Source organism: Amblyomma maculatum, chromosome 3 (genome assembly GCF_055883805.1).
Source record: "Amblyomma maculatum isolate TAMU_Amacu chromosome 3, ASM5588380v1, whole genome shotgun sequence".
Lineage (NCBI taxonomy): Eukaryota > Metazoa > Arthropoda > Arachnida > Ixodida > Ixodidae > Amblyomma > Amblyomma maculatum.
The window spans coordinates 212,512,767-212,537,462 of NC_139346.1; the positions used below are offsets into that span (position 1 = coordinate 212,512,767).

The 24,696-nt window shown below is 49.3% G+C and overlaps 1 protein-coding gene across 1 annotated transcript in view; it reads left to right on the forward strand.

Moving 5' to 3' along the window:
• The window catches only part of LOC146197637 (high affinity nerve growth factor receptor-like), a 150,573-nt gene extending 126,085 nt beyond the window's left edge, over nucleotides 1-24,488 (forward strand). The window contains exons 6-15 of the mRNA XM_084599545.1: nucleotides 13,172-13,480; nucleotides 13,667-13,864; nucleotides 14,532-14,642; nucleotides 15,368-15,462; nucleotides 17,264-17,549; nucleotides 18,840-19,146; nucleotides 19,451-19,541; nucleotides 19,630-19,776; nucleotides 20,349-20,507; nucleotides 21,968-24,488. Of these exons, the coding sequence (XP_084455671.1) occupies nucleotides 13,172-13,480; nucleotides 13,667-13,864; nucleotides 14,532-14,642; nucleotides 15,368-15,462; nucleotides 17,264-17,549; nucleotides 18,840-19,146; nucleotides 19,451-19,541; nucleotides 19,630-19,776; nucleotides 20,349-20,507; nucleotides 21,968-22,153 (1,889 nt within the window). The 3' untranslated portion in view covers nucleotides 22,154-24,488. The remainder of the gene's footprint in view (nucleotides 1-13,171; nucleotides 13,481-13,666; nucleotides 13,865-14,531; nucleotides 14,643-15,367; nucleotides 15,463-17,263; nucleotides 17,550-18,839; nucleotides 19,147-19,450; nucleotides 19,542-19,629; nucleotides 19,777-20,348; nucleotides 20,508-21,967) is intronic.
• The last annotated feature ends 208 nt before the right edge of the window (nucleotides 24,489-24,696 follow it).

Consider the following 24,696-nt stretch of genomic DNA (forward strand, 5'->3'; position numbering starts at 1 on the left):
CCTACAGCCACAACAACACAACGGACGAACGTTTGCAAGCCTATACGGAAATCGTAGAAAATTGTAGGTTATAAAGACGTGTGATGCCACGGCTGTATCCTAACTTATATAATAAAGAGGTCGGAGCATAGCAGCGATTACAAGCCGGAAACTTGACAAACCTCGTCTGCTTGTTTCACACCCAGACAGATGACAGAAAACATGATAAATCTAAAACCTGCGAAGAGACGGGGAGCCTCGATCAAATAATTTGGGAATACCCAGATCCCCAGGCGCAAAGGCCAAGGTTAACAGTAGAGAAGCCCTGGAGACCCTGCTGCGAAGCGAGGTCCCCGCTGACCAGCAAAGAGTCATCCGCCTGGAGGCTGAGGCCGGGAAGAACCATGTATCTTTGCAGTCTTTAGTCGCGCAGGTCCCGGCCCCCGTTCCTCAGACCTGCGTGCCAAGAGCGGTGGGACTGCTACATCAGTGATAAAAAAAATCTTTATTCAACCAACCTACCAACCAACTCGGATTTTCTCAACACAATACCAACAACGACGATGCCATGTTTTCGGTTGAATGGGATCCTCAAGTAGGGTGACCGATTAGAGAGACAGGAAAATAGCGAGAGCCTTCCGGCGTAGAATTCTCTGTGTGAGCATTGCCGCCCCACTATTCCCCTGTCCGTGATTTAGAACGGGGTGACCCCATCGGCTAGATGGAGAGGGGAATAGAGGAGCGCACATGCGCAGAATGCTACGCGCAAAGAGCGAAGGCTGTGACAAGGTGTGGTTAACGTGTTAATATGCGCTCGGCCCTATATTCTAAAACGGCCTAATATTCCCCCTACCTCCATGACTATATTTACAAAATTTGTGTCATGTCCTAATATCTGCATGTCACGACTCTACACTGTTTTTCAGTGTGCGCATATATTGTAACCCGCGCTAACCGTGTCAGTTCTGGAGGGAGAAGAAGACGAGGTTCTGCGGAGTGCGCGTGGTTCTGGGACGCCGCTGCTTTTGCCTGGTGAAGCGCCTGCTCTCTGCCTCCTGTGCCTCAACCCCGTCCTTTGACCCTGTCCTTCTGGACTGCCGTCCGGGTAGCGATAGAACCCGTGACATTCTGGTGGAGGCGCTGGGTAAATGCAGCACAGCCCCTCAAAACCCGCTACTCTGAGTTCGCCCCCAAGTCTCAGCCGCCGCCCCTTCGACGAGGAGGCCGAGATACGTGCCAGCCGGCGACTTCAAGGACTTGCTCCTGAATTTGGTCTGTTGCCGAACTCCGGCTCACCACAACTTACAATGGCCCGGAGTACCACGACCCAATGTCAACAGACGGACTCGTTTCTCGCACCGTCCGTGGTGTACCTACCGATGGCTCCTCGAGCGGCTGCCACGTTCCATGGCGATGCCTCCGAAGATGTGGAGGATTGGCTGGAGCAGTACGAACGTGTGGCCCGCCACAATGGCTGGAATGCCGAAAACTGTCTTCAGAATTTGTATTTCTGCCTGGACAGTACGGCTCGGCACTGGTTCGAAAACCACGAGGCCTCCCTTACATCCTGGGACACATGTAAGGAAGAGCTGCGACGGACGTTCGCCAATCAGTATCGGCGACAGCGAGCAGAAGACCTTCTGCAAACACGAGTACAACGACCCGACGAAACTGTAACGAGTTTTGTTCAAGACGTCCTACGACTTAGCTCCCGTGCCGACCCCCGTGCCACCGAGGAAAAAAAGGTGCGTGCACTCATGCGGGGCGTCAAGAGTGACATTTTCGGCGGGCTTATTCGTGATCCGCCGACTACAGTGGCACAATTTGTAAATGAGGCGACGAACATCGAGCGAGCCTTGGTTACGCGAGCGGACCATTATCGTCGCCTTGCTGGAGGTCCCAGCGTTTCGAACCTTTCAGCTGCTCGTTTCCCTGTTGGTTCCTTCGACACCGCAAGCCTACGCGAGATCATCCGCGAAGTTGTACGCGAGGAAATACGGCAGCTGCTTCCACCTGCTGATGGTACGGCATCCTGCACCCTCACGGATGCTGTCCGCGAAGAAGTACAGCGTGCCCTTTATCCACAGTGCTCCGTTGCTTCTTCACCTACTCAGCCCCCTACTCAGCCCATTGAGACTTACGCGTCCGTTGCTAGTCGCCCGCCGCCGCAGCAGCCACCACCGCCGCCTGCTCGTCGACAGTACTTGCCTGCACAACCCCGTACCCCTGTGTACGATCTTCGTCCGCAGCAGCAATGGATGAGCAAGGCTGACGTGTGGAGGACAACCGACCAACGCCCACTATGCTTCCACTGCGGAGAAGCAGGCCACGTCTACCGTCGCTGCCCTTACCGCGAGCTTGGTCTTCGCGGTTTCCAGCGGAATGCTCCCCGCCCGGAGTTCGGCGAGCAACCCCGCGACATCGCGGATTATCTGCGCCGTTCACCACCACCCGACCGGTCTTCACGTCGCGACCTTCGCTCGACACCGTCCCGCCGATACGATTCTCCCCTTCGCAGCAATCGACGGCAAAGCCTGTCCCCTCATCGGGAAAACTAAGCCCGGCGACGTCTGGAGGTGACGTTGCCGAACCCGTTCCTGTTAAAGAGCCTCCACGTTTTTCGCCCCGCTCCCCCACGCGACCCGACGATCAACCCGACGACCTTCCCGACGAACTTCGCGCCGAACTTCTCGCCGAACTTCCCGCCGAGCTTCCCGCCGAGCTTTCCGACGAGCTTTCTGACGAACTTCACGACGAACTCCCCGACGGAGCTTCCGACAACCGTCGCGCCAGAGTGTACAATAACCTCGATGTTGTGATCGACGGATACGACGTGACGGCACTCGTTGACACTGGTGCAGACTATTCTGTTATGAGTGGGGAGCTATGCCGCCGACTTCACAAGGTAACGACGCAGTGGGATGGCCCCGACATCAGAACCGCTGGAGGCCACCTCGTGAGACCAATCGGCAGATGCACTGCTCGTATTGAGATTAACGGTCTCAGGTGCCCGGTTACCTTTGTTGTACTATCGAAATGTTCCAGAGACATTATTCTCGGAATGGATTTTTTGAGTGATTGCAGCGCTGTAATCGACTTTACCGACCGCCGCCTCACGCTTCGTCAACCTCGATATACCTCGGCGCAAACAAAGCCCCAAGTTTGCACGGCACGCGTCTTGGCGGAGCACGTAACCGTACCGCCCCAGTCTAGCGTATTTCTCCCTGTCACGTCCGACCACGTTGCTTCTGGCGAAGTTCTGCTGGAAGGAAGTGCTCAGCTGCTTCTTGAACGGGGTCTTGGTGTTGCTCGAGGTATCGCGCAGCTGGATACTGGCTGCGTACACGTCCTAGTCACCAACTTTTGTGGCACTCCACAGCGCCTTACGAAAGGCACGGCTCTCGGTACCATGGAGAGCATTACCGCCCCTATTCAAGTTGTTGCCCTGTCCGAAGGTGCTTTCTCCTCCTCTTCGCAGCAGAACGATGCACCATTGGGTGTAAGCATTGCACCTAATCTCTCTGTGAGCGAGAGGGCCAAATTGATAGCGCTGCTTGCAGAATTCCAAGACTGCTTCTCTACGTCATCCGGAGTTCGCCAGACGACCATTGCCAAACACAGAATAATTACCGATGACGCTGCTCACCCTGTTCGTCAGTCGCCTTACCGAGTTTCTTTCAAAGAACGTGAAGTTATTCAGAACCAAGTGCAAGAAATGCTGGCCGACGATATAATCCAACCCTCGCACAGCCCATGGGCAGCTCCAGTGGTACTAGTAAAGAAAAAGGATGGCACTCTTCGATTCTGTGTTGACTATCGCCGTCTCAACAACGTCACCAAGAAGGATGTTTATCCCCTTCCTCGCATTGATGACGCACTTGATCATCTACGACATGCCCGTTACTTTTCATCCATAGATCTGAAAAGTGGTTACTGGCAAATCGAAGTGGATGAGCGCGACCGAGAGAAGACTGCTTTTATCACCCCGGATGGTCTATATGAGTTTAAAGTGATGCCGTTCGGCCTCTGTACCGCCCCAGCAACCTTTCAGCGCGTTATGGACACCGTCTTGGCCGGACTGAAGTGGCAAACTTGTCTGGTCTACCTTGACGATGTTGTAATCTTCTCAAGCACGTTCTCCGATCATCTTCTTCGCCTGAGAGCAGTACTACAAGCTATAAGAAGCGCAGGCCTCACTCTGAAGCCAACAAAGTGCAAGTTTGCCTACGATGAATTAAAATTCCTTGGCCACGTCGTCAGTAGCGCGGGTGTTCGTCCAGATCCCGATAAAACAGCCGCCGTCGCCTCCTTTCCTACACCATCGGACAAGAACGCCGTACGGAGGTTTCTGGGCCTCTGTGCTTACTATAGGCGCTTTGTTCCCAATTTTTCTCATGTCGCTGCACCGCTTACTCACCTCACGAAAGAGAACGTCGCCTTCCAGTGGTCGGATGAACAGCAGCGTGCATTCGACCGCCTTAAACAAAGCTTACAGACCTCCCCTGTACTCGGGCATTTTGACCAGGACGCCGAGACTGAAGTTCATACAGACGCCAGCAACAAGGGCCTCGGAGCCGTGCTCATTCAAAAACAGAACGGGACCGAGCGTGTAATCGCTTACGCAAGTCGAACATTATCGAAGGCGGAGACTAACTACTCGACCACTGAAAAAGAATGCCTCGCGGTAGTTTGGGCGATTAATAAGTTCAGACCCTACTTGTACGGACGCCCATTTCAGGTGGTTACCGACCATCACTCTCTGTGTTGGCTCAGCACTCTGAGAGACCCTTCAGGGCGACTTGCACGGTGGGCACTTCGGTTGCAAGAATTCGATGCTACAATAGTTTATAAGTCCGGTCGCAGGCACACAGATGCTGACTGCCTCTCCAGAGCGCCTATAGAATCAGTATCTGACGGTCAAGACGACGAGTATGAAGATGCTTTTATAGGTACCATAAGCACGGTCGATATGGCAGCGCGGCAGCGACACGACACTGAACTCCGTGAAGTAATCGCCCATCTGGAAGGTCAAGAAGGCACCATTCCACGCGTCTTCTTGCGCGTTCTGCCCGCATTACGTCTTCGCAACAATGTGCTATACAAAAAGAGCTTCGCAGCGAGTGCGAGGTCTTGGCTACTGGTTATTCCGGCTGACCTGCGTAATGAAATTATGGACGCCTGTCATGACGACCCAACTTCCGGGCATTTGGGATACAGCCGAACACTCGCACGAATTCGTTCCAAGTATTACTGGCCTCAACTTGCTAAGACTGTTCGTCACTATACCAGGACCTGCCGCGAATGTCAAAGACGTAAGACTCCGCCCGTACAACCCGCAGGACATCTTCACCCCATTCCGCCGCCTATGACTCCGTTCCAGCAGGTAGGCATGGACCTGCTCGGACCTTTTCCTACGTCCAACTCGGGACACCGCTGGATTGCTGTTGCTACGGATTACCTCACACGGTATGCCGAATCGCGAGCTTTACCTTCTGCAACAGCGGCTGATGTAGCGAAGTTTTTCGTCGAGTCCATCGTCCTCCGTCACGGTGCTCCCGAAGTCTTGATCACAGATCGCGGTGCCGCGTTCGTGTCCCAGCTAATGGCAGAGATCTTGCGTATAAGCAACACGCACCACCGCAAAACTACCGCATACCACCCCCAAACGAATGGGCTCACAGAGCGCCTTAATAAGACTATAGCCGACATGATATCTATGTATGTGGACGTCGAGCACCGTACATGGGACGATATTCTTCCCTACGTAACTTTCGCTTATAACACCGCAACTCAGGAAACAACCGGGTTTTCCCCGTTCCGCCTGGTTCATGGCCGAGAGGTGATTACCATGCTTGACGCCATGCTTCCCCATGAGCCGGAGGCCTACTCCTACGACGATGTCCAACTGGTAACCCAGCACGCAGAAGAAGCCCGACAGTTGGCACGACTACGCATCCAAGACCGCCAGCACGTCGATGCACGCAGGTACAACCTCCGGCATCGTGAAGTTAATTTTGCACCTGGTGATAAAGTGTGGGTGTGGACTCCCGTTCGCCGTCGCGGTCTCAGCGAGAAGCTGCTAAAACGTTACTTTGGCCCATACGAGGTCGTTCGCCGTATAAGCGACGTGAATTACGAGGTGATTCCGATTGTTCCGAGCACATCTCGTCGGCCCCCTCATCCTGAAGTGGTGCATGTGGTTCGCCTCAAAACTTACTGTGAACGCTAGAACCACGTATTCTGACTCTGAGCTCTGCTCGATTTAACGTTTCAGTAACGCTGGAGCGCGCATCGGGACGATGCGCCTTTCAGGGGGAGGAGTAGTGTAACCCGCGCTAACCGTGTCAGTTCTGGAGGGAGAAGAAGACGAGGTTCTGCGGAGTGCGCGTGGTTCTGGGACGCCGCTGCTTTTGCCTGGTGAAGCGCCTGCTCTCTGCCTCCTGTGCCTCAACCCCGTCCTTTGACCCTGTCCTTCTGGACTGCCGTCCGGGTAGCGATAGAACCCGTGACAATATGTTCATTTGGCTCCGTTCTAAGCTTCAGTTTAATTTTCGTTGGCTGTTTATAACACCAATTCGTGAAAAAAAATGTACGAATGCATATGCATACGTTCAGGCCCAACCCACTCCCGCGTAAAACGTGGAGGTACCCAGCTTAAAGGAAAGAACCTCCTTGAATTAATTCGGTCACGTGGCGTCTCGCAAAGCGCGCAAAATTTGGGATCTCTCATTCGCGGCACATTATATTTCTACTCTAAGAAAGCTGACAACAATCACAAAGTTGAATAAGCATGTGTATGTGCTATGGCTAAAGACGTTAAGATAGATAGCGATATCATTTATATAAATAATCAGCTCTTATAGGCGACTGTGTCGACCGCTTCACCTGGCATTGTTGAGCAGCTGTGTGTTACTCCAGGTTAAACAGTCGCGTGTCGCTTACGTGCCCTCAACACTCAACCCCAGCGCCTCTCCTCTCCCATCAACTACCTCTCAGCCTTCACTGACAGCAGACGTGTTCGCGCGGTGGTCCCTAAACATCGGCTCCGCGCCGCTTGCTGCATCGTGAAGCAGCTTGTGCCCTTCCGCGCCTTAACGGTCGCCCTCCTTCAAGAACTTTCCCATGCTCTTCGATTACCCGATATGATTGGCAATGCCAGAACACGTGATTACCACAAAGTGCAACAGCGTTCTAGACGTTTCAAAGTGGACCTTGCATTTCCAGTGTGAACTGTGCATCCACTTCTACATAGAGCCCAAAACAGTGCTCGTTCATCTGCATGAAAATGAATCATGAGAAATAAACTTTTATATACCATGTACAGAGAGTCGAATCATATGCATGAGAGCATTTTATACCAAAGAAAAACGAAGGATAGCAATAATATAGTTGAACGTCTGCCTTCTTCCAAGAAGCATAACAAAGGGTAAAAATGCATTAAAAGTAAAGTAGGAATAAGCAGAGCTAGCGCACCAACTAAACATTTTATTGACTATGTAGATCGGCTGCAACTTTTTTTTTTTTTTTCATTATCTTCCCAGGCATAGGCTGCATGACTGTCCTTTATTTCCATTGCGTCTTGAAAGCCGTAGTTTTGTATTGCTACTATACTCAACTCAACAAATATATCGTTCTTACCTCCGGCGCAACAAACCTGCGTAGGAGGAGGTCAGAACTATAGCCGGAGCTGAACACACGAAGGAACAATAGGGAACCAAGGTAAACACGGGAAAGAAGAGTCCCAACGGCCGAAGGACGAGGCATAAACATCGGGAGAGAATATGTGTTTGCGCGAATACCGACGGCGAGGTACAAAGAAAGATAAACGTAGAAGCCGTTCACCAAGGTTGCGTCCCTCGCCCCTTGTTCCTCGCCCCTTGTCCCTTGCTTGTAATCACGGTAACTTCTCAGCAATATGCAACACCAGCAAACCCAAAAACGTGCTCTCCTGATCAGGAGAGGTTTACCGACACCGGCGCTAGGCAGAAGCCATAGGTTCTCTTCTCACGTCAATAAAAGAGAGCTCGAAGGAAACGGCTGTTCGGTCGAAGGCCCCGTCTTTATGTCCTCGGCAACCTTTTACTAGCGGCTGGACAATGCATAGCCAAATATCGAAATCTATTGCCCGGAGATGCCGCCACAGTGCACTCACTCTTGCAGTATTGATATAGTTGGGCAGTCGCTAAAGGAAATGCCGCAATATGATTTCGCGCTGTTCAGGCATGTAGAGAACAGTCATAATGCCCACAATGAATAATTGAGAAAGTTACAGTGCATCGCCTTCTGCGCTGATCGAAATCTGCCTCCGATACAGACAGCTTTAGGCGTAATGCGCGAGACTGCTTCGACATGCACATTGATATGTTATGAGTGGTGTGCATATTGCGGCATATGCTACTAATAACAGACCGTACATCAGTGGAAAAAAAGTGGACCTAATAATTACTTCAAAGTCGGTTCCTTCACATCCATCGTAGCATTCGCATTAAGACTGGTACCACACCTCAAGCAACGTCACCGAAGGCACGGTAAATGATTAAGCTATATTTTTGCCTACGACGTCATGCACGATCCTTGGAACAATAAGATGAGATGACATATTGAAAACTGCGATTTAAATAATCTTTTTGTTGTAAAGTTTCGGTTTCGGTTTGCGCGCTCTATAACTCCCACGGACCGTTCTCAAGTCACGTACGTCCATAATACTAATGCGGAATATGTAATTTTATTTATCTATTTGCATTTCCTGCAGCTCCGTGACGGAATAATTTCGGAGGAGGGGGTGGGGGGTACATACATAAACAAATCGAAAAAACATTCTAACCCGTTCTGAAACATGCATGTCAAAAGATAGGTACATGTTTTCTTGTCTTCTGTGGCACTCACTCGTCTAATTCGTAACAAGCGAAGCAGCGAGTTCTTTGACGTCACACACCACCTGAAATGGGTCTCAAAAAGAGGGGGTGGAGGAGGGTGCGGTCAGTTGCTGCTGTAAGTTAACTAACGCTCGCTGAGATTCAGTTTTTCCGGTTATATCGCTCTTAATATCATAAGCATTGTCCACGCCAAAAATGCGAACATGCTGTCTTGATGTCTGCACTCTGTCAAAGGCACATTGTTGAAAATATACGGTTAGTCACTTTGCGGTTATAATGAAGTTTGTATGCCGCGAAAGATGCACTTTTATGGCAAAACTGAATTTAAAATAAGCATTTTCTCTCTGCCACTCCATTGGAGCTCATGACGTCAATGACGATCATCGATTGAGAGTGGCTGTAGCCTAGCGTCTGAGATCAGCGCACGCACAACAACAACAACAAAAAACGTTAACGTCATCACATTTTTCATCTCAAAAAGGCCGGTGGCGGCGATGGCTGCATTTCAGTTTCGAACAATTAATTCTCCATTTCCATTGGTAGTATAAAGTAGTATAGCTTCTGTGTCATCAGAACGGGGGCAGTCAATACGTAGAGGCCAGATTAAATTTGTCCTCAATGATGCTTAGACGTAAGATATCGGTTTCAGCTCGTCGAGCGAACAAGAACGCGTGCGCAAAAGGCCGAAGCTCGGTGTCCTCCGTGCAGGGTCCTTCACCCTTCGGATTTGTCAGTGCCGGAAGCCCGCGCTTGCTGCAGCACATGTGCTACGTCACGTTCGCGCATCGCCGTCGCCCACTGAACGTGACGAGCGTGTGCTCCTCGGAGACCCCTCGGCGAGGCCGCCGGCGCGAGGCAAGAGTCTGGCGTGGCGTAGGGCTTCGCTTGCCGTCTGAAAGAACCCAAGACGCATTCACTTCGCGAACACCGCCGTCCTAGCAGCGCATGTGACGGCGGCTGTCTCACATCATGTTTGTCGATCAGTTCAGGTGGCAGTGACGTTCTCTTGCTTTCTTTGCTTCTAATTTTTCTCGCCTAATCAATCAAAATTTGTCGTTTCTATATAGCATACAGATTGCGCCGAAATAAATGGTTTTTACCTTACTGACACATGCTACGCTAGCATAATGTGGGCCATTTGAAGGTTATCGGACAAGCGCCGCACCAACGCATTATTATATAGGTTGCTAAGAATAATACCTTAAGGAATGACAGCGACTCGCGGGTGAATATGGCATTGCAGAGCTGACTAGGAGGTAGCAAGATTTCGCTTACGTGCCGCCTCGGCACGTAAGCGAAATCTGGCTACCTCCTAGTCAGTGGCATCTTAAGAATACAGCACAAACATAACCTATACGACTTTGCACAGGCTTAGTAAAATCCATTCACGTAGACGAACAATCTCGCTTCGCTTCAGGTTGGGCGCGAAGGCAAGCGCACAGGTCGATTCTAAAGAGTGTTCGCACAATACCACGTTACACAGTGGACGATCAGCGTCCAATTACATGTAAAAAAATCAAACCGGCAACATTTTATCAGAGCTTTGTCCTCTGAGAATCGCGCTACCACGAAATGAAAAAGAATTAGGGGGACGATCAGGCTTATACAAGGCGATGTCTGTCGCAAACGTTTTTTTTTTTTTCATGTTATAGTAAATATATTTTGCACATATTTATTCCTGCATCCCGAGGTACGATTAAGAGGCTTCAAATTTCGCTAAGATGGATAAGCTGTACGTCGATGTGCAATATTTCCAGCGGCGACAGAAGCCGCATGCAGTGTTCAATATTGCGCAGAAAATAAAGCAGGTGCGAGAAACCGTGTGCCCCGCTTTCAGCCTCCGAGTACCGAGTCTTAATAATTGCTTCTCCGGTTCAGCTCGTGGGCTTCATCAATTCCCCCAATCCTCTCAGCCGTCCTAATACTCGATCTCCTCCGACCAGCTCGTCCATTCCGAGCGCTCCAGAGAAAATTTTGCGCTGCATTACGGTTACGGAGAGGGGGCCTGACATGGAGGAAAGGAGAGGAGGAGAGAAAAGGGGAGAACCCAGTTCCCGGCTGCCCTGTTTCCGCCTGCCTCTGTCGGCCGCCACACCGTCGATCACGCGCGCCCGGTGAAAAGGCTCTGCAGCGGTGGTGAACGTTAAGCGCTGACGTGCAGCCAAGTCGGCTGTCAGGAGTGCCATTAGTGGCTGTCTTGCTTTGCACGTTCCGCGCTGCTGGGCCACGTTTCCCGTGAACTGATGACTTCGTCGCACGGCACTTGCAGCCTAACCGTAAGCGTAGCATGTCCTCGAGCTTAGCTCAGACAGTCCAAGCTTGGCCAGGGACCGCTCTCAAGGTTAAGCGCCCCGAGGTAGACTCCAGAAACACGGACATGCAACCTCACTCGAGTATGGCCGAAGTTCACGAGGCAGTGCTGGCGTTGAGCTGCAGGCACGGATAGCCTTAAGCTGAGCGCGCCGATTAAGAGAAAACATTTTATTCAGTCGGAAGCCTCAGCGATCATGCAGACAATATAAAACCGGTGTGTAGAAATGTGATATTTAAAATTACTAGAAGGTGTTTACAGCAGCTGTACATCAACCATAGTTTTCCATAAAGAAACCAATGTAATCTCAAATTACAGAGCTGCACTTATAGCTTCGCTTAAGAGCTTAATGGCGAAAGCATTTCGTCTTTCATCTCTTCTTCAGCTTCTGTATACCTCTTCTTTTCTTCCTGTACGTTGCCTGTTTCTGCATTCGTTATAACTTCATTACTTTATAGCTTCGCTTAAGAGCTTAATGGCGAAAGCATTTCGTCTTTCTTCTCTTCTTCAGCTTCTGTATACCTCTTCTCTTCTTCCTGTACCTTGCCTGTTTCTGTATTCGTTATAACTTCATTACTTTCTATTCTTTGGTTTCGTCGTCAGAACCTATCGCGACATCCTTACCTCGGAAATTATGTTCACGTCAGAACCCATTGCGACATCTCGCTGACACATCTCACGAACACATCTCGCAGACCCGAGATATTCGCCCTGAGCCTAGAAAGTAATTCGGTTTAAAGGGAAAGTATGTCATTTAAGGAGACATGACATCTCCAACGTTATCCGCTGCGTATTTTTACAGAAACACAAACCGGGATAGGAACTCCTTATGAAACATAGTTTATTTTGTGAAACCACGGTTGATGGGTAAATGACGCAAGTGCATTTTGAGATATATATGCAAGAAAGCGCTTTTACTTTTCCGTTATTCATTATTTTCATTACTTTCATTTTTCTGTGTATAAATTCTACATCCCCCAACAATGCCGAGTTAGGCACTTGTCCTCTATGTCTTCCCTTCTGTCCATGTTTGCTGCGCAATTGTCCATCATGAATGTTTACCAATTCACCCAACTTTCATCGCCAATCAATTAGATAACTGGATATTTGCAGAACATTTAGTTTCCGGACTAGTGAGGCGTTTTTTAACAAAAAAACATTGAAAGCTTCCTGGTGAATGCTTAGAGAATCAGCTCTGCTACCTGCAGCCCTTCAAATCTGGATAGGGAAAGACAAGACCGCTTGAAAAGGAACACGACAGAGATATAGAAAGACTGTATGTAAAAATGCAAATAGTGAGCACAGGCAAATGGAAAAGAAATGAGAATTCTAGTGGAAGAGCAGCGCAGTAAAGCACAAAAATTGTCCTCAGAGCCCAAAAATTCGCAATACTATAACACGGCAGCAGGCTACGGGAATGGGTAACATGCAGGCTTGGAGGGGGAAAACGGGCATGCAGACTGTCAGAAATAACAAAGGTGGACACGCCCCGCTGCATTGACTGACTGGTTAGTGTGCTCAAGTACTGAACCTAAGGACGGGGATGAAATCCCACAAACGACGGCCATTTTTCGATGGAGGCAAAAAAAAAGAAATCGAGTGTGTACTGTGCGGTATCAGTTCACGTTAAAAAATACAGGTGGTCGAAATTCCCAGAGCCCTCCTTTATGGCGTCACTCACAGCCTGGGCCGCTTTGGGATGCACAACCTTATAAACCAAACCGAACCAAAAGTGGCCACACTGTAATAGATGTTGCGTGGTGTTCGGTCGGGCAAAGGCCACACTACAAATGCCCGGCGAGTGCTAGGTGTTACTTCTTGCTGTGCGCAGACGCCTCATAATCATCGATCGCTTTCCTCGTAACGGTATAAGTCGCGAACTTTGTAAGAGACGATTATCCCGCTGCTGGGGCACATTTCTAGCGGCGCTCATCGATGTTGCTCACGTTGACGCTGGAGAGGAAAGACAGCAGCAGCCGCGTGACATGTGTTTGCCGACGCGCAGACGTGCCCAAGGTGGAGGTGGTCAACTCGAGCGCCGTGGTGTTCGAACGAGACCGGGTGACACTCACCTGCCGGGGTTGGGGACAGCCGCCGCCCAAGGTGCACTGGAATACGACGCGAGTCCAGGCGGCACCTTTCGACATCAGGAACACTGTATCCGAGGAGATGGGTCCAGACGGCAAGATGATCCAAGTCAAGACCGCCGAGCTAATCCTGCACAGCGTGGATGGCACGTCCAATGGCATGCTGCGGTGCTATGCGGACAACGTAGTGGGCCGCTCCAAGGCGGAAGTCAGCCTCACCATCTACAGTGGGTATAGCTGTGCTCACCCTCATCTTAACTGATCGAGGCACTGATTGACTGATAGACTAATTAATTGATTGGTTGACATACCTTCGATACATGATAGAATTTATTTATCCATGATTGATTGATTGATTGATTGATTGATTGATTGATTGATTGATTGATTGATTGATTGATTGATTGACACAGCGCCTCCTCGAATCACGCTCATGAGCCAAGGGAAGAGCTACTACGAGCACATTAAATATGAGGCGGTGGCCTTTCCCGAGTACAACTACAGCTGGTACTTCAACGGTCGACAGCTAAACGTCAACGGCTGGCTGCTGCAAGACGGCAAGAACAAGTACGGCGTCCGTAACAACAACATAGACACCGCCATCTACAGAGGCAAGTGTGTCGATCGATTCTAGCGTGAAGGCTGCAATTGCATCGAACGAATTTTCCATGCCACCTCTCCTTTCCTGCTTCGCCCGCATGGCTTTACGTCTGTTAAAGGATAATAATTAGGTTACGCTGTGTCCACATAGTGTGCGGCTTACTTGAGAACACTAAAGTGCACTGAGATGGACTTGCAACCATTCCCAAAGCTTTGTTTAAAAAACATCGTTTCCACTGTTTGTTTAGGTCTCCCTTACGTTGCGTCTTGGCTACTATCTTACTGTGATTAACTCACTTTGAAATCTGGATAGCAAACAAAGTGAAGGCCGGAGGTTTTTCTGACATCCCCGGTCATTCCGTTACAGGGCTGTGACTCTCGCTCACTCCAGTTTACGTATTCAGACTAAATGTTATGATCGCTTATTACGCCCATCACAAATAACACTGAGGCGAAAACTTGCTTCTCATCAGATTGCAGCCATGCGGGCAAGAAAGTAATCCCAACTGAGGTCTTCTTGTTCTATTCTTTTGCCGTTGAATGGACGCAGCTAGGAAAACGTATATTTCACAAAACTCATTTTCTTTTCACATCTTAATTCTCACTTCCCCCATACCAGTGCTCAATATTCTTCTTTTTTTGTGTGTAATTGTGGGACTATGTTTGCTCGCTCATCAGGTTACTTGGAATTCCAAGAGGACCTTCCTTCCAAAGCGGGCAACTACACCCTGGTCATCGAAAACGAGTATGGTGTTGCCAACAAGAGCGTCGAGGTGAAATTCCTCCCACGTAAGAACTCCATTTACTCACGCATGCGCTGAAGGGGGTAATGCTCTACCGCTAAGGTTGCAAGCGTGGCGGAAGGCGTCTTCTGCTAACACAGCATGCCACTTCCATAACTTCATTTCTTCACACACATTACCAAGACAACTGGACAGGACATAATAAAGTTGGCAGAAAATTAGCTGTTACGAGAAGGAAACTGTCCGTGCTTATTACCTGCATTATCTGAGCCTAAACCACACAACAGTGTCGAGATCAAACGCAATGAAACTCTTCGTGTACAACAGCCAAATATTACATCAATACAATTCATATTTACTCGTCAACAGTGGTCTCTGAGCCCCGTGACTACTTGCATAGTAAGAGAAATAAACTGCCCACAAGGTATATTAAGGTGTAGTAATATGCAATGCAGCCATTGGAATTATCCAGCAGTCAAGCAATGCAGCCCTCATATGGGGCGATTTAATACACATCTATGTGCTTTTACATCTACCAGATATACCAGTGACATGAAGCTTATTTTTTTAATTTCCAGGCCGCGGGAAATTTAGAGTATGATTTGAAAGCAGCGTTCTCCTGCGTGTACACCTTGTAGGATATCCGCAAGGCAACCACACGTATACTACGTGAGAGATTTCCTTTGAGTGCAAATGTCATGGCAGGTGAAGCACGTACACCACGAGTAGCGCCCTCAGTGGACGGTGGCTAACAGAGAGTTATTTATGCAGCACCTAGCAACGCCAATAACCAGCCGTCATTAATGCCGGTGCCCTCCGGAAAGCCGCGAGTCCAGGAGCGCGAAACAATGACGGACGCGGAACAGGTGAGCACCACATGCTTTTGGGTATTGTCGTTTCGCCAGTTTGAAATTACCTGTGGACAAGTTGTTGACTTACTGCACAAGTCTTGCTGCATATAGTGTGTACATGTATGTACATGCATCATTCTTTCGCTGAGAACATTACTAGCCGAAATCATAGCGCCTCATCTTTAACGTGTGGATCGTCAGGATGGTCCAGTTGAGTGCACTGATGCGCAAAATACGTCACATCGACAGTATTAGTAGCGAAAAGTGTCGGGCGTTAACTGAGCGAGGATATTGTGCTATGCGGGGTTTCACTTTACAAAGCAGTTAATGGGCTATTATATCCGCCGTAGTGAGCTCCTGTGGATTCATGTTGACCACGACTGTCTAACGTGCACAGACACCGCACAATGGCAGCTCACGCGTGCAAATGCGATTATGATGAAGGGACGAGGGAAGAGGGAGTGGGCAGCTTCAAGGCATGCCTTTGTGATGCCGGCTCTGCCTGACAATATGGCACTGTGGTTTTCTTGCCTCAAGCCTGATATGACTGGTTTCGGGAGGCCCTATATATAGACGATGTAACCGAAGTGTCTTTCGATTCCTCTAGAGTCCCTAATACTCCATGTTCTCTATCCTCAAAAAAGGAATCGATGCTGGGGGCGAAACAGAAATCAGGAATAATGTAACAAATCTTAGGAATTTAGCAGAACTAAGGAAAAAAGAATCAGTGTATCCAACAAGACATGGCGAAGAATGAACAAGGCCGACACTTCGACTAAATCTTGGAAAATAATGCTTTCAGTACAATCTCCGTCTCTTCTAAATAGATGTATTCACGTGAATTTCGATTTGTTTTCCTGTTCACGTCGAGAACTTCATAAGTTGTTTTTTAATAGCGTGGTTTAGGTTTCCTTATGTATACATATTGCTGTTTCGAGTATTCTTTGGCGTTTCCTTGATGTGCTTGTTTTTAAAACTGTCTAAACTCTTGTGTTGCCTCCCAGCTGATCATCAGGATTGTAGACTCGTCAAGCTGCTCAAGGGCAGCTTTTTTTCTACGATTCCTGCATCTGTATTGTTAGATGGGAAATAAACTTTGATTTGCTTTGATTTCATAAGACATCGGTGCCATACGCATTGGCGTTTTGCTGGGCGCTCTGGGAACTATATATGCCTGATTCAAGTGCCATAGTAGAAATGTGTAGAGAACCACGTTGTTGACGGGCGTATCAATGTCTCAATGTCACCACAGTGAAAAATAGCGCGACTATACAAACTATGGCGGAAAGAAGGGACCGACATCGTCGCTTTCTGATTTATACTGACTGCCAAGCAGACTTTAAAAGCACTTGTCGTAGAGATCACAGTGACTTGGAAACAGTCACAGTGTGGAATTGAAACAGTCGGCCGTCCTCATCTTTGGCGCCCAAAAGAGGTTCATTGATCAGGAAACAATCGTGCGTCAAGCCATATGCGCGGCTCCGTTATTGTCCTCAAAAAAGGAATCGATGGTGTGGGCGAAATATTGACTGAACCTCTTCACTGCAAAGTGTCTAGCTTTTGTATAAAAAAGAATCGCCCGTTTGCGACACAATATGAACAGGGCTCATAGGACAACAAACTAACGAGCGGCGATGTAGAGGTAGGGTAATTGACGAAGTCGGCGCCCTCATTTCACGCCTCCCTGCATTTCCTCCTCATCTTCTTCCTCCTCCCCCTTATTTCATGCTGCCACGTTCAGAGCGGTTCCAGTCCTTCTTACCGGTACGGAACTTTTCATTCTGTGTCGTTCCATGCTCGCCACGTGATTAAGCAGCATCAGCTCCCCATGATCGTGGCGCTCAGCGTGCTCCTGGTTCTGGTCACGGCGGGCGGCGCGCTGGTGACACTTCGCTGGTGCCAATTCCGGCAGCACTACGCGGCCGAGGGCACGCCCTTCTCGGCCTGGCTCTGGGAGTCGCTGCGGCCGGGCGGCGGACGTCGGTGCTTCGACAGGAAGCGTGTCGTGGGCTGCGAACGCATCCCGCTCAACGTGGCACGCATGGTAGAGAACCCAAACTACCCGGTGTACCACCAGGAGACGCTCAAGGGCGGGAAGGCCGGTGAGAACCACCACGTGTATCCCTGACAACGGCTGCTGTTCTCTTGCGAGCGCATCATTGGTTGTACTGGAAATTTTCAACTGTGGTTATGTGCCACCCGAGCGTGGTCCCACCGTGCATGAGGCTGCCAATTCCTAGCACGGTGTCACTGTGGATGCACAGTTAATGGCCAGATAAATACAGAGCGCGCTTCAAAGATCGGCCGCCTCCTGTGCGTTGTCTATAAGCAATGGTTAAGTTGAGTTGAGTTTATGAGCGGTGTTTGGTGCTTGTTTAAGAGCGCATCAATTGTGCACTTGCGGATGGGCGCAGCGTACTTTCGATTGCCTCTACACAACGCAAAGGAAGAATTAGAACATCTAAGCGCCCTCCGTATTATTCTGACTGCATATTGTAGCAAGCGCTGAACAAGGTTGACGTCCAGAGGTGTGGTAAAAGAAGCGCGCTAGCACCAAGACGGAGCCCAAACTCTGTTACCGAACCCTGAGTTCTGCCTCGAACGCAACTGCGAGGGTCCTCGTTTATGCGACAATATTGCATACCTTAAATGTATGTAAGAAACAATATTAAAAACATACTTGCACAACAGGGTATTACTTCCACCCTAACGCAATAACGATAATTGGCTTTCACGTTCTGCTTGTTCAGTTCAACTCTAGAATGGTATCAAAAGATATCTTGTGAGTTGTATGTAAATCAAAGACCACTTGGTGGGTCTCTCCAGGTGAACTGATTGATCAATGATACAGCAAATACAAGCTAAAAATAAACACCACAGGTGCATTCACATCACTGCAGCGGCAACCTTTTCGTGGTTATTTGCTTACACAAACTATTTCCTAGTCTCCCTATGTCACGAAAAAGAAAAAAAAGAAAAGAAAGAAACTGACACTTCAATTTTTTTATATATATTTTTCTCGCCCCTATGGCTCAAATAAGGTTCACTGGTGATATTCTTGTCCCTGGTCAGGTCAATAGTTATATCTGCGTGATAATAAACTAGTATTTTGGATGAAAAAAAATTCAGGATGAATCTTAAATTGACGAATGGCCCTCTTTATTGAAACTTCTGGATTATTCACTTTGTCTTTTGTGTGTGCTTCATATGGTTGCCTATTTTTTGGTTGTTTTGCTACCTCTTTTTTTTTCTTGGATTCCTGTTCCTTCTGTTGATCCTCTAGAGACTAGACTTGTGACATTCGGCCTGAATGGTGAGAAGTGCCCAGTATCGCCTTAAACGCCGCGGGACACCTAGGTGACACTGTTTTCATAATGGTGACCTTTGTGCAGCGGTGCGGCATATCGCACGCGAGAAGATCAGCTTTATCCAGTCCCTGGGCGAAGGTGCTTTCGGACGCGTGTTCCTGGGCACCGTCGACTACCTCAGCCCCGACGAACCGACGACGTTGGTCGCTGTGAAGACCCTCAAAGACGCCGCCGTCGAGGAGGCACGCGTAGACTTCGAACGCGAGGCCGAGCTGCTCACCAACCTCCAGCACGCCAACATCGTGCGCTTCTATGGTGTCTCCACCGACGGCGACCCACTAATGATCCTATTCGAATACATGGAACACGGTGACCTCAATAATTTCCTCAGGTGAGCTCCCCTTGCATCACCACCCTCACGGCTTAGATAGCGTGATCACCGGTATCGGCGACATGGCGTTGGAACCAGCAATTGCCTAGACGCTTGATGCCCACCGGCCCGCGAAGAGATCACGGTCAGAGGTGGCGTACTAGACATGTCCCGCCAGAGTGAAAGTGCTCAGAAGGCCTGGCAATTTGTGGTTGAATACGAACGTCGCTGTTTTGGCTAATGCATTGCCCTGTTCTCCGCGTATACAAACATCCACCCTTCACCAAATGTTGGAAGTCCCTGATGCAGAGTTTCGTAATTGCAGGGATCGTGGCCCAGACCGGTCCGTGCTTGATCCAGGCGCCAAGCCGGTCGCACCACTTACGAGGGCTGACCTACTGAAGATATCTACTCAGGTATGCTGCGATTCTTCTAGACCCACGTAGCATATTGTAGAGTGCAACAGTCGACATTTTTTCGCTGACATCGTGACTGGTGGCGCAGGTGGCAGCCGGCATGGAATACCTGGCGTCGCAGCATTTCGTGCACAGGGACCTTGCTACGCGCAACTGCCTCGTTGGCGACATGTTGGTCGTCAAAATTGGCGACTTCGGGATGTCGCGAGACGTCTACAGTACAGACTACTACAGGGTGAGCGTTTCAGCGTCGGAATTTGCTTGCATTTGAGATCCGCCAGTCTGCTGATCAGGATTCACTTCCAGCAAGAATCGCATATTTCTCTGGCATCCGTGCTGTATCGCACGAATAACCCAATATTATTGTGCCAATTACCTTCTCGCAAGTCTTCTCGGCTGCATAGTACGTCATGCTGACACGCTCTCTACAAGGAGCGCGTGCGTGAGCGGGACCTGTTTTGTCGCGTCAACAAAACTAGTTGGTCTGTCCTCTACTAGGAGAACTGATCACGTTGGCTTCGTTATGGCTATTATTGACGTCGGGCGGCAAGTGTGTTGTGGGCGGGCTATGGCGGCTCTGGTGGATGTGCGAAGTCTTCGGAGGACTCCAATGGTGTCTCCATCTTAAACAAGCTTCGGTCAACGAATGTTCCGTGACCTTGATAAATACAGCAGGACTGTTGACTGAGGAAGTAAAACTGATTCAAATAAAAGACACTGCACGAAAACGATCGAAGCAAAACATGAGAAGGCTGCCATTCGCTCTTGAGACATATGTGTTCCACTGGGGAACTGCCTTGCCCGCAGGTGGGGAGACATACCATGCTGCCCATCCGGTGGATGCCTCCAGAGAGCATCCTCTACCGCAAGTTCACCGTCGAGTCGGACGTCTGGAGCTTCGGAGTCGTTCTCTGGGAAATATTCTCGTTCGGCAAGCAGCCCTGGTACGAGCTGTCCAATCACGAGGTATGCCATTCTTGTTATTGCCAACGTCATAGAACTCGAATTGTTTCATTTTGCTTACAACTCATCAGTTCCCTTCACGCTTTGCCAGAGCCAAAAGCAGCCAGGAGCCACCGCATGTTACCGGGACATCTCGTTATTTCATTTTAAAACCATGGATAAGCCTTACGTAATTTTGAAGCTTTCGTGTACACTGGCGCTGCGAGACAGCAGTGGCCAGTTGTTATTTGCACAATAACTCGCTGTGCATGCACCTCGTTTCATTGGGATCGCAGCTGTTTATGCCGCCCCGTTTTCTGGTTGAAAGTTTGTGGCACCGGTGCAGCCGACCACTCAACTACTCGTCGCACGTGCTTCAAGCTTCCTTTGGAGTCTTCGGGTGGGGCACGCGCTGACCCCGTGCACGCTAGCCGTGCCTTGTGCCACCTTCGTCATCGATTGAAATGCGCGGTCCTAAGACGCTGCAAACGGATTCTAAACACCACTTGGACGCTCTGTGCGTCTCTGTAAGAATTATAAGTAGCTGTAAAGAATAGTGTGGTAGCAGTCATAAAATGAGTATGCAAATGGGTATCGTAGGCCCTTTTTATCTCTTCCTTCACGGTGCTGGACAGTACCATGAAGGAAGAGATAAAAATGGCCTACGATTACGATACTAACAGCATGATTTCTGCAAAAGGAAAAAAAAAAAACACAAGTCGATTACGATACTCGATGGTCGCAGTAGTAAATGGGCGCCTCCAAGGTCCACCTGCGAAAGTTGTGCGAACTCAAGCGCGCTACCGATGACGGCAAAATCCTGCAGTGAACGCCAATTTATAACTGATAAAAAATTTGGGGACACTTAAGCGCCGTTTTTTAAGGCATGACACGGCAGCGTTAAGTCTGCACCTCCCCTTGTCAACCCTCAATCGCTTACATGCACTTTGCTATTCGCGTAATCAGCAATCCCTTAATTTGTGCCTGTATTATCCCACACATACTCGTTAGCACATAGTCATAAGCTACCAATAAATATACGTTTAACCAAGCCGCACGGATGTTCCCGCGTAGCTTATAGAAGTAGCGTGTCTGGCTGAGGATTAATTTCTAGGCGTATTCGACTGCCACATCACCATCCTATCTGAAATGAGAAAACCGTGTAAGCGACGCCTTCAGCCATGTCATGTGTTCACATTCTGCCGTCTAATGAGTGCCCGGATACTCGTGACTTTTCGCTCACAACGCCGAAGGCGTAGAGGCCTTGCCGCGTAAACACACATAACAGCAGAGCTACAATAACTTGCAGAAATTCCTCACGCCTGTACCAGAAAGAATTGCCGACTATCATAATCCGGTAGTCAATATGTTCCATTGTGCAGCTGGGGCTCCCCCCACTTCGCGAGAGTGTCGTCGAGAGAGAGCGCAGCCACCTGAGCAACAAGAAATTGACTTTTTCAACGACTTTACCAAACTATGCGCAGGTGATCCAGCAAGTGACCAGCGGCAAGCTGCTGACCAAGCCCGATGGGTGCCCGGAAGAGATCTACCAGATGATGCTGACCTGCTGGAAGACCCAGCCGCAGGACAGGTGCCCCATAAAGCTGCTGCACTCGCAGCTGGAGCAGTACTGCAAGGCAGAGTCGGAATACCTGTCCGTCATCGAGTGATAAACCCCTCTTTTCCTTCTTCTACCGCTCTGACAGGAAAGCACATCGCCCCTACGTGCGCTCACGTTGCTCTGGACTTCTGACGTGGGTGCGCTCTCCAACATCCGGTACACTTTGTACCCGGCGCCACGTCTCTCTACATACGACCTTGGCGGGAGCTTCCAATTTTCCTCGCATGAAAGTGCGCCAGCGAAAAGGGAACAAAGCGATGACTCCTATACAGTTATGACCCACTCTACAGTCCTGATTTCAGTTGCAATTTCCCATCGCAGATCCAATTCTTGTCAGCTATAGCATAAAGTGGTATAGAGTAGTTGCCATCACTTTCGATTGGCATTGCGGACCACTAAAACCTGGTCTCACCACCAAAAGTAGAGTCGCAGGTGAAATCGCATTCATCACTGCGGTGTTACTTCATGTCGCTAGTGAAGTCTGCCTCTGAGACGAAGTTTGCAAAGCGACTTTTATTTTTTCATAAAACGCTGCCGATGAAAGAACCCTCAACGACAAGGACGCCTCAGCAGCCGGACAAAACGCATCTCCGGATCCATGCTACCGTAACAAGCCAAGCTGTGTATGCATTCTCGTGAAAAGCCTTCGTATGTACCGAAGGTGCACGCGCGGAGCCTCGCAGAGACCACCGATTGAAACACTCGGAGCCTAACACGTGGCGTCAAGACTGAGCGGTCGGCAAGATCTTCCACTATTGCTCGTTGTGATTTTACGTTGTCACTGCATTCGCGGCGTAGCGCAGCGCAAGTGTCGACGTAGCTAGCCTATTTATGATGTCATAGACGCTTCTACTGGTTTGCAGCCTCTCGCCATGTGTATCACGAGAGCATGCCAGCGTGCGTAATAACCGTTTCTGATATGCCGCCGCGGTTCCAGAATGGCAGTCTGCATTAGGAACATGACAGGAACTGTAAACTCACACAATCACTCGCTTTCATACGAAACCTGATGCCAAGTTTTGCTGGATGAATGTTACATGTTCAATTCTTTGCCGTGGTGTTCCACTGAATTGCGGATTGACTGCGGTACACGAAAGAAAATAGTCATTTCATTTCATTTATTGATTCCTTAAGTGAATGTTGGCAGATACGATGGCGGATTCATGGAATGCATGAGGTTTACACGCTTATTTCTCGATGCAGCTTCTCGGTGGAAAAACGTAAAAGAGGTCGAAGACGAAGGAAACCTAAACTAATGTTTAAATGTACGGGATACGTAGTGGTGAACATGAGCAAGGACATTGAAGGCATGGTAAGAAACTATGAGCAATGAGGCTTTTCATGTTCTTCTCAGCTGCCTGCCGTCACTTACATATTTAAGCCAGTGATCTGAACGTGGGCGATCAATAATATTTCCTCCTCATTTTTAAGAAGCACAATTTCCTGAGATTAAAAAATTAACCACCAAGAATAGCAAGGGAGATGGCTTCGTTGTAGTTTGTCACAATGCACTGCGGTCTTAAGGAAGCAGCTGCGACTGTCAGGGTAACAACGAAGGCACGCATTTGCTTGGCACTGGAGGAGGACCGAGGTGACTCACCTGATAGAAAGAGTGGTACTTATTGACTGAAAAAAAAAATAATAAAGCGAAGGAAGCGCAAGGTCACATCGTCATCGCTACGGCAACAGACTGCAGAAACCGTTACAAAGCTCGTGTCTTTCATTTGGATATTGTCTTACGCTGTTGAAGACAATACACACGTGGAAGCACTATAGGCAGCAGCTAGGTGAGTATGCTAGATGGACGTGTACTAACCAAAGGTTACGCCAATTAGCTACGCCTGGTTCAAAACAAGGGAAAACAACGTCGGACACCGCTGCATACCTATCGGGTGGAAGAGATGTCGCTTTGCGTGGAGGTCATCGAATGTGGTGTTCGAAAGAGCGCGGGTCTTCACGTCCGGACAGCGTGCTGGCTTGCGTGGAACGGCCTGCGTCACAAGGAGCTTCTCCGACGAGTACTGTGCTGCCAAGTAGGCAATTTCCGGCGGAAAAGAGAAAAAAGGAAACTTTTCTATGCGCATCGACACACCCATTAGTTCTCACCATCATTCCTTGTTCTGTTCGTGCTTCAGCAGTGCTCGCGAACGTTCCAAAGAGGACTCCTGGCACGCACAAATGTGTTTCTCGTATATGCGTGCTCCCAACCGCGCCGGCGTATTGTTGTCGGCCACGCCTCAGGACACCATATAGTGCTTTTATTTTCTGACGTGCATCCGGACTGTTGATGGACAATACACCGGGTTTGTTTGGGATGACCGTGAAACGAAGAAAGTTGTTTACGTCGTTTACGCTTCTGGGTGTACACACATAAATGTACAAAACGTGCTTGTCATGGCGTCTGTGTGCTTCACAGTGGGATACGATCGTCAGTCGCCTTTACCTGCCGGTTCATACATCTGAAGGAGTAAGTAGGCCAACGTACCAGAAAGGCACCGGCGAGAACTCCATATTTAGGCCAACAAGTAAATGTTTAAAGGGGCGTCGAAAAACTGAACCTCACCTGTATCATTAGCGTGCGGCATTGTAAAC